Genomic DNA, 15,059 nt, shown 5'->3' with positions numbered 1-15,059 from the left:
ATGTAGTGAAATTAGAAAATGCAATTAGCTGATGCTGTGTCTATAACATGTTCTTGGGCTCTTTGAGCTTCAAAAGTAAAATCAATTTCCCCTCCCGGAGCTCCCATCAGTACAAAGAAAGTGTTAAACAGAAAACAAAGCTCAATCATTGTTAAAAATAAAATGTAGACTCAATCATAGATTCATCTCACTCAGATATCCTTCTTGAAGGCGACTCCAGTTGATGGGAGCCATTTGTCCCCCTGTATCAACTGTGTAACTGAAAACTTGCTAGCTTCTTTACTGGTAATATTCAATTTCAATCCCTTCCAGTTGACTCTATTTTTTGTGACAGCCCCAGCGCCAGAGTTTCTATATTCAGCATAGTAAATAGTATCTGGTGCTGTTGTACCCACCCAAGGTAACCACCCTTTAGGATCAATAAAGCTATTTATTGTCGTATACATGAAAACGGTCGTGGAATAGTTCTTCCATGGCCTACCCAAGAAGGTACTCACTCCAGTAAGGTTAGCTGATGGCCAAACAGTGCAATTATGAATAGAAATGCCTGTGTTCTGATTAGGGTCAATTTTGCCTTGAGCTGTGATGGTGTTCTGTTGGCCAGGCATAGGTTTCTTGGGCAGTATGTTGCAGTTCTGGAAAACAACTGCTGAGTTACCAAATATGAAGTCTACTGTGCCATAGATATTGCATTCTCTGTAGAATTGGCGATTGGAGTGTGCGTAGAGTGTGTCTTGGTACGCGTCAAATTTGCAGCGGTAAAAAACAGAGAGATCAGCAGTTGACAGTAGAGCCACTGCTTGATGCTTGGCTGCACCTGCTGTGTTGCGGAACCCCATGTCACGAGCGATAAATCCCTTGCCAAACACAGCTGCGTAGGAAGAAAAATGGAAAACACAAATAAGAATTTGCTTCATCTATTACTTGTTTTTTCATTTTTGTCTACCTATCTCTCTTAATTTCTCCTACAATCAATATCTCATACCTCCGTCAATGCTAAGTCAAACTATGTCAGATAAATTGAAAAGTAAAGAGAGTTTGTGTATGTTTCATGTAAAATAAGACTAACCAAAAGTTGCAGTTTCGAAAGTGGGAGTGCCATCTATAAAGTTAAGAGAGCCAGAAACAATAGTTGCATCCATGCCATCACCAATCATCATAACATTCCATTTATTCTTCTCAACCCTAACATTCTCAACATAAACACCCGTCTTCACATATATCACAAACCTCTTATCACTCTTCTCAGGCACAACATCAAGAGCTTCAAAAATATTGGTAAAATGCCCAGTCCCATCATTAGCCACCACAACATCCACATTCAAAACTTCCCCTTTTGAAGATTGAAGCAGTTTCCTATCTTTTGAACTCATCCACTTCGGAAAATCTCCATCAAAATCCATCAAAAGACGACGTCTTCTTCCAATTCCACCTAAGGAATTGATTGAGTCCATTGAATTCTGAACTGATTCATCAATGTTATCAATAATAGCCAAGCTATTACTCGTATACTCCCCCGAATTCTTAAGGTTATGTTTAGCAATACTAGTTATATTTCCAAAACCATCGATACATGTTTGCTGATAAGTTCCAGCTGCACTCAACGTTGTCTTGAGGTCAGTAAAAGCCTCGAGCAACGACTTGTTTGGTATAGAAAGTGAGTCATTCAGACTATCCAAAGCAAGTGATAGAAGATCATGACAACTCTCTAAGGCCTTAATAGTCATAGGATCGGAAATGTTCTTCAATTCTGTCGAATTGAAGAACTCATCCGATGCTCTTGACAATTCATCCACAGAAACTTGTACTGATAATTTGTAAATATCTTCAACTTTAAGGTTGTTTGATGTGGCTAGAGGACCAAGGCTGTTGTAACATGATTGAGGGTACAATGTTATGTCACAAACAGCCTTAATAGCTGCTGAAAAAGAATTGGTTTGAGTGTTTGATTTTTCATTGTTTTTGCTAGTTGTTATTCCAACAATAGCAGCTACAACACAACCAACAAATACTATAGAGGAAATTGCAATAATAGTGATCCTCTTGATTGATTTTTTTCTAGCAGCTACACTTTCTTGATTATTTACATCAAGATAATCCATCTTTTTTATAAGTACTTTTTTTTTTGTTTTTCTTTGTTGGGAATAGGAAAGGAAGGTGTTTATATAGGATTAGTTATTGTGATTTACGTGCAAGGCATAACAATTAGGGAATTAAGGTTATATATGGAGAAGAGGCTATTAAAACAAAGGAGCTAGTCATTTTTATTTTTTTTTGGTTATGGACTAGTTCAATTCTATGAATGTTTAGGGGGTGGGGGGTTTGTAATAATATGACTATAAAACCAACAAGGGTTGTGGTCTTGTGGACTTGTGGTGGCTTCATTTATAATCAGAGTCTTGGGTTTGAGTCCCCCCTGAGTACAAAGTTGTCTTTATTAGGGAGAGCTTTACCCCTAATGTGGAACTTTCTAGCATGAATCCATATTTAGTCGGGCTCTAATGTGAATACTGAACTAGGTGGGAAATCAAAAAATAAATAAAATAGGACTATAAAGAAAGCAAGGAGACTATTTGCTGGGGGAGGGATGAAGGGAGGGGGTGTTTAACTGAAAATGGCTTTAAAAAATGCGAAGCGAAAGACTTAGCGCGTTTTTGACTAAGCTTATAAGCTGATCAAATTAATTTATATGTATGTTTTGATTTATCTACGAGTTTCATAACCATCAAAAGTGCTTATACAACAATTATTTTTTATAACTATAAGCCATAATAAACACTTTTATTATGATCAAACTTTTATATCTTTTGTTATCTTTGAAATATTGTTCCTAAAACATGCTCTGTAACATTTAATTATCTGTATTTTCTGTTTTTTTTTTGGGTGTTTGTGTGTAAGATTACTTCTATATTTTTTTTTTTCCCTGAATAACTGTAAGGATATCTATTCATTCATTTTAACATTAAGGAAAACTACTTATCAACATATTTATACCATCATATCAATTCTTTATTATCATTAACACTTTCATTCAAAGCCTCATAATTGTTTATTTTTTAAAATTAAATATAGTACATAAAAGTATTCTTCAATAATGGATGTTTGCAGTTATTTTTAGTCAGCTAACTCAATTGGACTCTCAATTAGTATAAAAGTAAAATATTGTGCAAGGGGAGAAGGAAAAGTTTAGGAAAATATAGTTGTATATTTTGAATTGTATATTATAGTAACAACTTAGTAGTAGAGATGACCGTGTTGCCGTGTTGTGGTTTGCCAAAAATATTAATTAGCAACATATACTATTTCAATTAGATCTTAAAATATGACCCAATCCAACAATCGTTTATGGAATTAAACAAGAAAAATTATCTAAGTACGCAACTTATTTCATCATAATCTTTAAAAATTTTCATCATTTGAAAAAAATTACAAAAATTTTTACTCTCTCCTATTCTCGGATACATCATTTTACGCGATGTGTCGGAACGTACGTATCGGAATGTTGAGTGACGTATTCGAGACCGAGATGCAATGTATCGGGACGTTGAGGGATGTGTACGAAATTGGGACGCGATGTATCGGAACATTTTGGAAAATCTCAATATTTTCACGCTCATTATTATTCTTTCGTATCTCTTATATATATTTCGCTTCAATTAATTTGTCATCTGAGAAAGGTTGCTCTGTAGTTAGCATCTTCAACCTAGTTATTTCAAATCTAAATATATATTTGTTTCATTTCAGAGAATAAATTATGTCATGAATGGAAGTAGCCGCAGCCAAAGATAGTGCGATGGCACTTACACTATTTATCTGCTGCGCGTATCCAACTATGGAGAATCTTCGTTGAGGAATAATTCTCCATAAAATTGGTTTCAATAAGTCCAAAGATTAATATGTGTATGCAAATGAACACTACACCAAATAATTTAGTGATAGCTATATTCAGAATCACGATATTTATATAAAGGGTTGATTATATATATTTATATTTATTATTATTATGAAAATAATAACGATAATTATATTATTATCACAAAAATAATTACGATAATTTTTTTTTAAATTTGTTGTTGTGGAAACAACACAAGTAAGTCCAAAGAATGTTACTAAAATATTAGGTTGACACAACAATATAATCTTGAGGCATCATGAAATTAACAGACTTTCAGTTTGTTATGAAATTTAGGGAAAACTACAGGTTTATTGCCGTCCACCAAATAATAGTCAGGAAATATATATTATTATGTGATATATTTAAATATGTATTTTTAATAAAAAAATAATATAAATTTAACTAGCGAGTGTAATTATTATGCGTGATTATGGACACAAACAAGACATTTTGAAAATTTCCAAATTTTGGGAGTCAAATAGGTTGGAATATTTTTATTTTTTTCCCTTGTCGCGATGAAGCATGCTTACAAGTTACAACCGCATCTCGATTCTCGAATATTAGGAAAATGACTAATTAAAGCATAAAAGGACCCAATAAAAAACAGAAAAAAGTGACCAAATCTCTTGAAGAACGAAGAAAAACTCTTAAGTTAATATGTTGAATTTTTCCATATGCAATTTGATTAATTGAGTAATTATATATAGTAAATTTTCAAGAAATTTCTGCTCCCCATTCTAATTTGTTTGTGATTATCCACTTAATGAGGATAAAATATTTGACCAAATTTTAGGAATTTAATTTGAGACTTGTTAATTTGATAGAGCAAACATCACATAAGTTTATAATTTCCGTAAAGTTGATGAATTCAAAATTTTAAAAATTATTTAAGTTTGATAATATAAGATGATATCAAACATTATAAATTTATAAATCAAAATTCAACTGTAAAAAAGAAATTATGTTTATCGGTGAAACCCATTGAAATAAGTAAAAGACAAAATTAGTATATAATATAGTCGAAAGTGACTTTCTTGTTTAACAAAGATTTTAGAATGTTTGACTTTAACAATTAATTTAGTTTAATTAGCAGTTTTATAAGCTATAACAATAACTAGTTGCTATCTAGTTGGTTTTTACAAAACTAACAGTAACGACTTTTTTCGAGTTTGAGAAAATGTCAAGGTAGTACTAGTCTACTAGATATTAATATATATACTCTATTAACGACATAAACTAGTCTTTTTGACGCGCATATATATATATATATATTACTCTTATTTAGAAATGAGAGTTAGAAGGATTAACACAACATCAAATAGATGTACCAAAGATAATACAAGTTATACTGTATTGGGGCCCACCTCATTACACAAGTACTACTCCCCACTCATATCAAGATACATGTACTATGTAGAGAGTTAGGAAGGACCAACAAGGACAAATATGTATTTTCTTAAGCTTACCCCCACTCATATCACAAAGACACATGTACTATGTATAACACATAGATGCTTTTTATATTATCTATGAATTGATCCATTTTCCCCTTACAGTCTTATAATTTCAAAATCGTTAAATTTCTCTTAATTTTCGAGTAAATATCTCAAAAGATCATCCAACTTTGAGAAGTTATATTGTAAAATTATTCAACTTAATTTTATACTTCTTATTTATATTTCTCCTTATTAGAAGTGAGACTTCAGAGGACGAACATGGCACTACAAAGTTGTACACAAAGCATTTCAAATTGTACTATAAAATTCATTGTCGCTCATTAATTGTACACATGTCTTTCTACATATACAACAACTCACATAAATAATTACTTTTCTTACTTTTTTTCCTCAGTTTCTCTCTCTATATATTCGTTTTTTTCCTTTTTTTCTACTTTCCATTCTCCCCTTTTACTCTCTTTAGTTTATCTTTGATCTTAAATCTTTCATAGATCTTTAAAATATTTTGAATTATTAATTATTATTAATTATAATATTTTGATTTTTACGTAGTTTATAGATATATAAATTTCATTTTAAAAAAATTGAAGATATCATACGCAAATTTATGATCAAACTTAAACTATTTGATTCTCGAGAAATAAAAAGTGTCACATAAAATGGGACAGACGAAGGATAACTCTCAATTAAATTTATTTCACTTTTTATTTTCCATTTTTAACATAATTTTTCAAGTTGGATTTCTAGGAATTCTATTGTATACCCATTTAAATTTTACCTTTTTGTTTTAAACTAGAGAATTTGGTCGCACTTCGCGCGATCATTAAAAATTAAATATTTTTGATTAATTTTATATTTACTATGTTGTTTAATCGTAATATTATTGTTTGTTTTAGTACTATGAAGATTGTGAAAAAAATAAAGCTTTTCAAATTTTACATCTATTAAATGAGGAAGAATATATTTTTTATCAAATAAGTTAAAATATATTTGCTAATAACAAATTCTTCCATTGCATGAAGTTGATCCTTTAATATATAATATATATTTCGGTGTACCATTCTCCTTAAATGTCTAAGAAATATCTCGTAATGTGAAATAACACTGTAATACTCCCTCTGTCCCTAATTACTTGTCCACTTTTAAATTGACACATTTATTAAGAAATCAATTAATCACATAGTGAGTTTATCATTTTACCCCTATTAATTATGAAGTAGATGAAAAGTTCTGCAATTTTCAAAGTAATTAGTGATTTAATTGAGGGTATAATAGGTTAAAAAAATTGCTCTTTCTTGATTTGTCAAAATGGACAAGTAATTATGGACAACTATAAATGGAAAAGTGAACAAGTAATTAGGGACAGAGGGAGTACTAAACAAATGCATCAGCAAATGAAATTTATATTAAAAATATATTGAATAATGACGTAATGATACCTTAATAGAATTTCGTATCTATTTTTTTGAAAAAAAAACTTCACCCTTTCAATTTTGTTATGTCTTCTTATTTAATAGAAGAATCATCATTTATTATATTCTACTCCACCTTAATTTGTACCATCAGAGTTTTAAGAATAAACATTAAATTTTAAATCGAAATAAAAAATCATTGATAAATGACAGAAAAAATAATAATAGTATATGAAAATTAAAATAAGGTGCAAGAAAAGCCTTTTCACGATAATTTTTTGAAATATATTGATAACAATTAAAATGGAGCTGTTATTTTATCTTTAAAATTAAGTTTGATTGAATTGAATTAGTAGAATGAGAAAAAATATTAAACTAATAACTTTTTAATGTTATTAAATGCATTTTCTTTTTAATTGAGTAGTAGATTAAAAGTTCCGAATTAGGATATTAAAATAATATCTTACTCTCTCCTTAATTATTATGGTATTGCAAACATTTATTTTCCTTAAATGGTGATTCATTTTCCATTTACAGTTATATCCAATTAATTTCTAATGTATTGAATGCCGTTATGGGATATTGAAATAATATCTTTATATTTCCTGAATCTTAATAAAATTATAATTTAACATTTATTTTTCTGAAATGATAATTTTGTTTTAATTCCTAGAACATATTGTTTACTTAATAAAACATATTGTATTTAGTATGATAAAAGAACTCAAAAATTTGAGAAATTAGATAAATAGTAATCTTAGCTTCTAAGATATGTCACATCATCATTTACATATCCAACTTTAATATATATATATAAAAGAGTTAAAAAAAAATAAGTGATTTAACAAAATTATATAAATAACATTAATGATGAGATGAAGATTTAGATAAAACGTCAAATAAAGTAGTAGTATTGATGATGATAAAAGTTAAATAAATCATTTTTTCTATTATTTAAATTTTTAACATAAAATTTCCAATCTTTTAAAATTAAAAATAAATGTTAAAAATAAAAATAAAAATCGAGGCAATAATTATTTTAAAGAGAAATATAATCAAAATTGTCAAAAAAAATTGATAGGAATAAATAAGTATCTATTACTAAGAATGATGTCACTACATTTTCTATTTTAACTTTATTGTTACATATGGATAGAAACTTTTAGAAGAAGAAATGATCCAAAAAATTTAAAAATAATGATTCCTTAAATGGTGATTCCTTTTCCATATACAACTTTTCAATTAATTTTTAATGTATTAAATATGGTTATGGATATTGGAATAATATTTTTATCTTTCCTTAATCCTAATAAATGATATCTTAACCTTTGTTTTTGTGAAATAATAATTTTCTTTTCATTCGTACAACATATTGATTAATATATTGAATGTAATTATAATAAAACATGTTGTATTTAGTATGACAAAAGAATTCAAAAAATTTAAAAATTAAATAAATAGTAATCCTAAGAAATGTCACAAATATTTATATATATATATATATATATATATATATATATATAAGAAAATGATATAAATTACATTAATGATGAAATGAAGATTAAGGAAAGAAGTAAAAGAAATTAATAATAATATTGATGATGATAGTAGTTAAATAAATCATTTTTTATATTTAATAAATTTTCAATATAAAATTTTCAGTCTATTAAAATTAGAAAATGCTAAAAAAATAAAACTAAAACTAAAAATCGAGGCAACAATTATTTGAAGGAAAAAATAACAAAAAATGTCAGAAACATTGATAAGAATAAATATCTATTGCTAAGAAAGTGTCACCCCACATTTTCTATTTTAGCTTTATTGTTACATATAGATAGAAACTTTAAGATGAAGAATGATCCAAAAATTTTAAAAATGACAAATCAATTATGTAAAAATACATGTGTAATTCTTATAAAGTTATAATAACTATTTTCTTCAAATAAATAATTAAAAGAAAGAAAAAAAATTAATTAAGAAAATAATATAAATAACACTAATTATGAGATTAATAGCATTGATGAGAAAAGGAACTAAATATGATCATCTTTTTAAATTATTTTTTAACAAAATATATATAAACTTTAGTTAAAGATAAATAAGAAAAAAAAACTTTAATCAAAGATACAAAAAATCAAGGCAAAATAAAAGAAGAAAGAAATTAGAAGAATAATGAGGTTGAAAGAAATAATATCTAATTTTCTCTCTTTTCAAATCACAAAATAATTTTTTGCTTGTTCTCCTCCTAATTTGATACGAATTCCATAAATAGAATGATTTTTTCTCCAAATAATTTTTCTTATCCTTTGAAACACTAATCTTCCTTCTTATAAATTTCTCAACCACAATGAATTTTCTCTCCTTGTAGGAGGAATAAACATTTTTTCAAAAAGTCTTTTATTTTGAAGATAAACTTTTGTTACATGATTTCTTTCTTTACATCAATGTCTTCACAAAAATCATGAGATATTCTCTCTTTCTCTTTTGTTAAAAAAGTCACATGACCTAGAAATTTGATGGACATCTTAGCGACATAAGTTGATACCATATATTCATCACCATCGTCAGAAGAAGAAGAGCCAAAGTGAAGAAATTTGTTCTTATTTGTTACAAATGCTCAACTATTTTTATTTTATTTTATAGGCTAAATAATTATAAACAGTTATGAAAAATGAATAGTTTTTATCTTTTCATCTTCCATTTCCATTTACTTAAATCTATATTAGTGTAATGGATGTTATAAAGGGCATAATTAATTAGGTATGACATAAATACTTTCAGTTTTTTTTTTACAATACAAATAAAAAATACAAAACAAAGATAAAATGTCAAAAAAAGGAGAAAAAAGATGAATAGAAATGTTGGCCATAGAGAGGTGCCACATCATATTGTCTATATTGTCTCTCTCTCTCTCTCTCTCTCTCTCTCTCTCTCTATATATATATATATATATATATATATATATAGGTTCATGCCCTTAGATGTTATTTTATTACTTTAGCTGGCATCGACATTTTTGTAAATCTTATATCTACTTTGGAACATTTTATAATGTGGAATAGGCTGACAATTGAGATCATAAATTTAAAAATAATAAAATTTAATTTATTATAATACTAATATCAATATCATAATAACCAAACGTTTTTCAAACTCTACTCCATATATTCCCTTTTCGAAAACGTTAACCAAACGTTTTTCACTTGAGGTTGATGCGTACATATGAATTTATGTAGTCAACTTAGCTATCTCTTGAGAATATGCACAAATTTTGAATTGAAAATGTTCAATTGAAAAACTCCATGATATATTCAGTTGTTCAATTGAAACAGACAATAATGAAATGACTAAATAAAATTTGCTGACAAATTTAAGAGACCGACAATGTATTTAAACCTAATGATAATAATGTATTAGCCACAAAAAAGGGTATTCATAACAAAAATTCTTTGATCTAAAGTTAGCAAGCTGCACAAATGATAAGCAAACAGTGAATTAAGGCCTTGCAGAGTTTGCCCTTATTATGTTAAATCTTCGTGTTCCACCTTAATTTTCATATGTAGTTCCTATGTGACATACTTTTTGAAAATGAAATTTATAAACTCATTTAAACTCTTTAACCAGCTCGTGTTACAATCAAACACTATATATGTTTAATGTTTTACGTTCTACCAAATACTCAGAACATTTTAATATGAGATACATAGTGTTAAAATGAACCCAAATATAAGTAATCCATTCCTAATTTTATGGGGTGGATTTAAGATAATCTGAATTGGGTCAATCTCAATTTATTCAAGTCTTAACCCATAATACTCTTTAATTTCAACTCGTTTTAAGACTCTTTATTTGCATTGTGTAACGTATATTTTTATATTGAAAATATGAATTACTATCTATTAGGATTTATCTATTCATTTGTAACTTTTAAATTTTTATTTTTATTTTCTTGAGTTGAAATTCATATTGTGATTATAAATAGGTAAATAAAGATATACTAAAATTATTATGATTAAGCGTATCAAATTGGATAGGTCCCGACTAGCAATGGTAGGGGGACCGGGTCGGCCCACCCCGGCCCACGACCGGCTCGCCGGACCCGGTCCCGTACATTTCGGGGGTTTGGGAGGGGTTCGGATAGGGGACCGGTTAGGTGCCGGTTCACCCTTTGGGCCCGGTTGACCCGGCCCGGCCCGATCCCGGATGAACCAGCCAGTTCGCGGGATCCCCTACCTTTTTTTTTTTTTTATAATTATATTCGTTGGGCAATGGCTAGTGGACCCCCAACGGATTTATTGATTGTTTTTTCCCTTCCCCAACACCCCCTACCACCCCTACTTTTAATAATTTACTTTAAACCCTTAAGTTATCATAAATACACTTTAACCCACTTTTAATATTATAAATACCCCTCTATCCCTTATTATTTCTTACAAAATCATATATTCTCTCATCTATTTTTTATATTCTCTCAAGTCTCAATCTTAAGTCTTAATCTTTTATTCCGTTTAAGTCTCATATTATATCATAATACATATATTTCAATTATAAGTTTTCATATTATATACCATAATATATATAATTCTCATATTTCCTATCAAATATTGGAGTTCCAAATTACAAGTTACAACAAACTACAAGTTTCAAGAATCGGTTATAACGTCTGCTATTAACGCAGACGTTTGGTACATTCGTTTCATAATATTTATATTTTATTTTTCGTCATTAATTTTTGTGTTATTATTATTTTTATATTATACTTTACATATAATTAAATATGAGTTCTAACAAAAAGATACCAGTAAAGGAAAAGAGAAAGAACCAAGTGTCATTAGTAGATTATTTAATTTTAATAAAAAAGTAGTAAGGAAAAAAAATAAGAGTAAATGTGGTGGTACTTCTAGAGTTAGATTTAATACAAATGATTCTACTTATGTTGATGATACTTCTTATGATATTGATTTAAATGCTCAACTCGATAGTGAACTTTTACAACAAATTTATGGTGATATTAGTCCTTACCTTGATGAAAACGCAGGTGAAGAAGTAGAAGTTGGTTCGGGAGAAGATGAATTAGAAGATTCACCTACTAGTCCGGTGACAAATGTTCCAAATGAAACTACAAATTCAACGGAGCAAAATTTTGGACGCCCACCCCTTGTACCTCCTACAAGGGAGAAGGTGAAGTATCAACGCCCTAAAACTTCTGTTGTGTGGCAATTTATGACTTTAGATAAGGAAAATTCTATTGTTATTTGTAATAAATGTAAGCAACCTGTTAAACATAAACAAGGTGGAGGTCAAGGTGGGACGGGGGGCTTAAATAGACATTTGTTATCTTGTGTGCCGATTCAATATAAAGAAGTTAAATCATTAGCCAATAGAAAAAAAGAAATTCCAGTTAATGATTTTGATATTAATGTTAATGAATCGGTAGGGGCTTCTAACATGGTTCAAGAAACATTAGATCCTTCTAACCCCAGTGGTCCACTAACACAACGTAAATGTAATAAGGAAAGAGATCGTGAAAATTTAGCTAAAATGGTTTCTGTTTGTGGTTTACCTTATAGTTTTCCTTCATATCCCGGTTTTATTGAATATATTCAACAAACTTATAATCCTAATTATAGAGGATTTTCAAGAAATACTGTTAAATCTGATGTTTTTGTATTTCAAGGTAAACATTGTCAATATCTTCGTTGTATGTTCAACATATTAGATTGTAGGGTGTCTATAACTTCGGACATGTGTCGTAGTGTTAATGGACGTGATTATTTAGCTGTTACAGCACATTGGATTGATCATAACTAGAATTTGCAAAAAATTAAGTTATAAATAATGTGTAGAGAAAAAAACTGGTGCATATTTAGCTTCAAATATTTTGAGTGTTATAGATTATTACATGCTTATAGATAAAGTAATGTCTGTCGCATTAGATAATGCATCTAATAATGTAAACGCTGCTAGTATGTTAAAAACTAGATTATGTCCAATTGATGTTAATTCTTTTCATGTTAGATGTGTTGCACATGTATTAAATTTAGTTGTACAAGATGATATTTCATTATTTGAATGTGATTGTATGAAAATTGAATATGTTGGTGACTGGATTTTTTATGCTAATAGAGCTGCTAGAATTAGGAAATTTAATGAGCGTTGTGTACTATGTGATTTGCCACTAAGAAAAATTCCAAGACATATTAAAACAATGTGGAATTCCTTTTACGAAATGTTTTCAGTTGCTTACGAATATAGAGGACCCATACAAATGGTGTTTAATGCTCATAATGCTGACCCATTAGACAGAATTTGTGAAGAAGATTGGGAAGAAACTAATGAACTATTAGAATTTTTAAGACTTTTTTATGATGCTACAACCATGTTTTCTGGAATTTATTATCCTACTATTTCATCAGTATTAATAAATATTTGTGCTATTTCAATTCAATTTTCTAAATACAAAAAAATTGAAAAATTTAGAGTTGCAATTGAAGGTATGATTGAAAAATTTTAAAAATATTTTTTTCTATTCCTCAAATTTTTTTAACTGCTACTTTACTTCATCCTGACTATAAATTACAAGGTGTGCAGGGACTTGTTGACACTTTTTATGATACTTTAGAAATTTTACCGGAAATAAATCCAACTTGTGAAATGTGTAAGTGTAGCATAAAAGTAGAAGCAAAAATTTTGTATGAAAAATATAGAACTACAGGAAATACTCAAGAAGTTGGTCAAACTTCTAATCCTCAGAGTAAAGCTCGAATTTCAAGTTATATGAGATTTTTTTGGTCTTAATTCTACTAACCGTGATGATTTTGAAGAATATCTTAATCAATCTTTAGAAACAGTGGAAGACGGAGATGACAATGAAGAATTATTAGCATGGTGGAGGAGGCGGAGCGTTGCATTTCCAATTTTGAGCAAAATGGTTCGTGATGTTCTAGCTATTCAAGCTTCATCAGTTGCATCAGAGGCTGCTTTTAGTGTGGCAAGGTTTCAACTTGGCGATCATAGATTTTCATTGGCGGAAGACAGTTTGGAAATATCAGTTTTATTTAGAGATTGCGTCAATGCCGAGAGGAGAAATTATAATTTGCCAAAGTTAAGTTCCAAACAAGAAGCTTGGATTAATGCGGTACTTGGATCTAGTGATGATGAATTAGAGTCACAAGAGTTTCTAGCAAGTTTGCCAACACTGGAGGATGTTACCGTCGATATGATGCGACAATTAGAATTAAATTTTAAAGGAGAATACAAATATTAGATTACATCCGAGAACTAATTGAAACAGAACCCTTCCTAAAAGGTGGCTGCGTAAATTAATTACTCATCTAATATTTGTAACAAATATTAGTTTTATATATGAGAACTTATTGAAACAGAACCCTTCCTAGAAGGTGGCTGCGTAAATTAATTACTCATCTAATATTTGTATCAAATATTAGTTTTACATATGAGAACTTATTGAAACAGAACCCTTCCTAGAAGGTGGCTGCGTAGATTAGTTACTCCACTAATATTTGTAAATTGTAACTTCTAAGTTCTAAGTTGCAATTAGATTTTATTGAATAAATTTGAAGGCTTTATGAAGTCTTTTTTATATAACTATTGTCTTGCATTTTAATTTTAATATATTCATACATATTTACATATATACTAAACTAACTTTAAAATACTTAATTTAAAAATCAAAATTTCAAGTTTAAATTACTTTAAAATATTTAAAATACAAATTTGAACTTCTCAAATTTGAAAATTGAAAATTGAAAATTGAAGTTTGAAATTTGAAAGTTGAATTTGAAATTTGATGTTTGAAAGTTGAAGTTTGAAATTGAAATTTGAATTTTAAATTTTGAAATTTGAAATTTGAAAACTTAAGCATTATTTATTAGCTAAAAAATGTTATTGAAAAAAAATCAAATAAACTAAAAATGTTATTCAATAACATATAATTTCAATACAAATAAATAAGTATATAAAAAATAAAAAATCCCCTGTCCCGTCCCCCCAAAACCCGTCCCATCCCGTATATATAGTGGGACGGGATGGGACTTATTTTTGTCCCCCCAATCCCGGTCCCGGCCAAATCCCCCCAGAACTGTCCCCCGTCCCATCCCGTCCCGTCCCCCAGTCCCCGTCCCCTTGCCAGCCTTAGTCCCGACTGAACTTAAACTTTAGCATCTTTGATCCCAAAGTAAATTTGAGTCAGTCATGACCCAATTTATTATTATTTCAACTCATTTTAATATTTCAAATTTCAATTCAATCTGCCCGTTTAACGCCACTGGCGAG

General features: G+C 29.0%; 1 protein-coding gene across 1 annotated transcript; it reads right to left on the bottom strand.

The window, feature by feature from the left end:
• Positions 1 to 191: 191 nt before the first annotated feature.
• LOC125822384 (probable pectinesterase/pectinesterase inhibitor 46) lies at positions 192 to 2,103 on the bottom strand. The gene is made up of 2 exons (XM_049501778.1): positions 1,070 to 2,103; positions 192 to 871 (listed from the first exon to the last, which is right to left on the bottom strand). The coding sequence occupies exons 1-2, from the start codon at positions 2,100 to 2,102 to the stop codon at positions 192 to 194; spliced, it is 1,713 nt and encodes a 570-aa protein (XP_049357735.1). The 5' UTR covers position 2,103.
• Between the last annotated feature and the right edge of the window lie 12,956 nt (positions 2,104 to 15,059).

Source organism: Solanum verrucosum, unplaced genomic scaffold, assembly GCF_900185275.1.
Source record: "Solanum verrucosum unplaced genomic scaffold, falcon-dt-bn FXZP01000103.1, whole genome shotgun sequence".
Lineage (NCBI taxonomy): Eukaryota > Viridiplantae > Streptophyta > Magnoliopsida > Solanales > Solanaceae > Solanum > Solanum verrucosum.
This window is presented reverse-complemented; position numbering and strand designations above follow the sequence as displayed.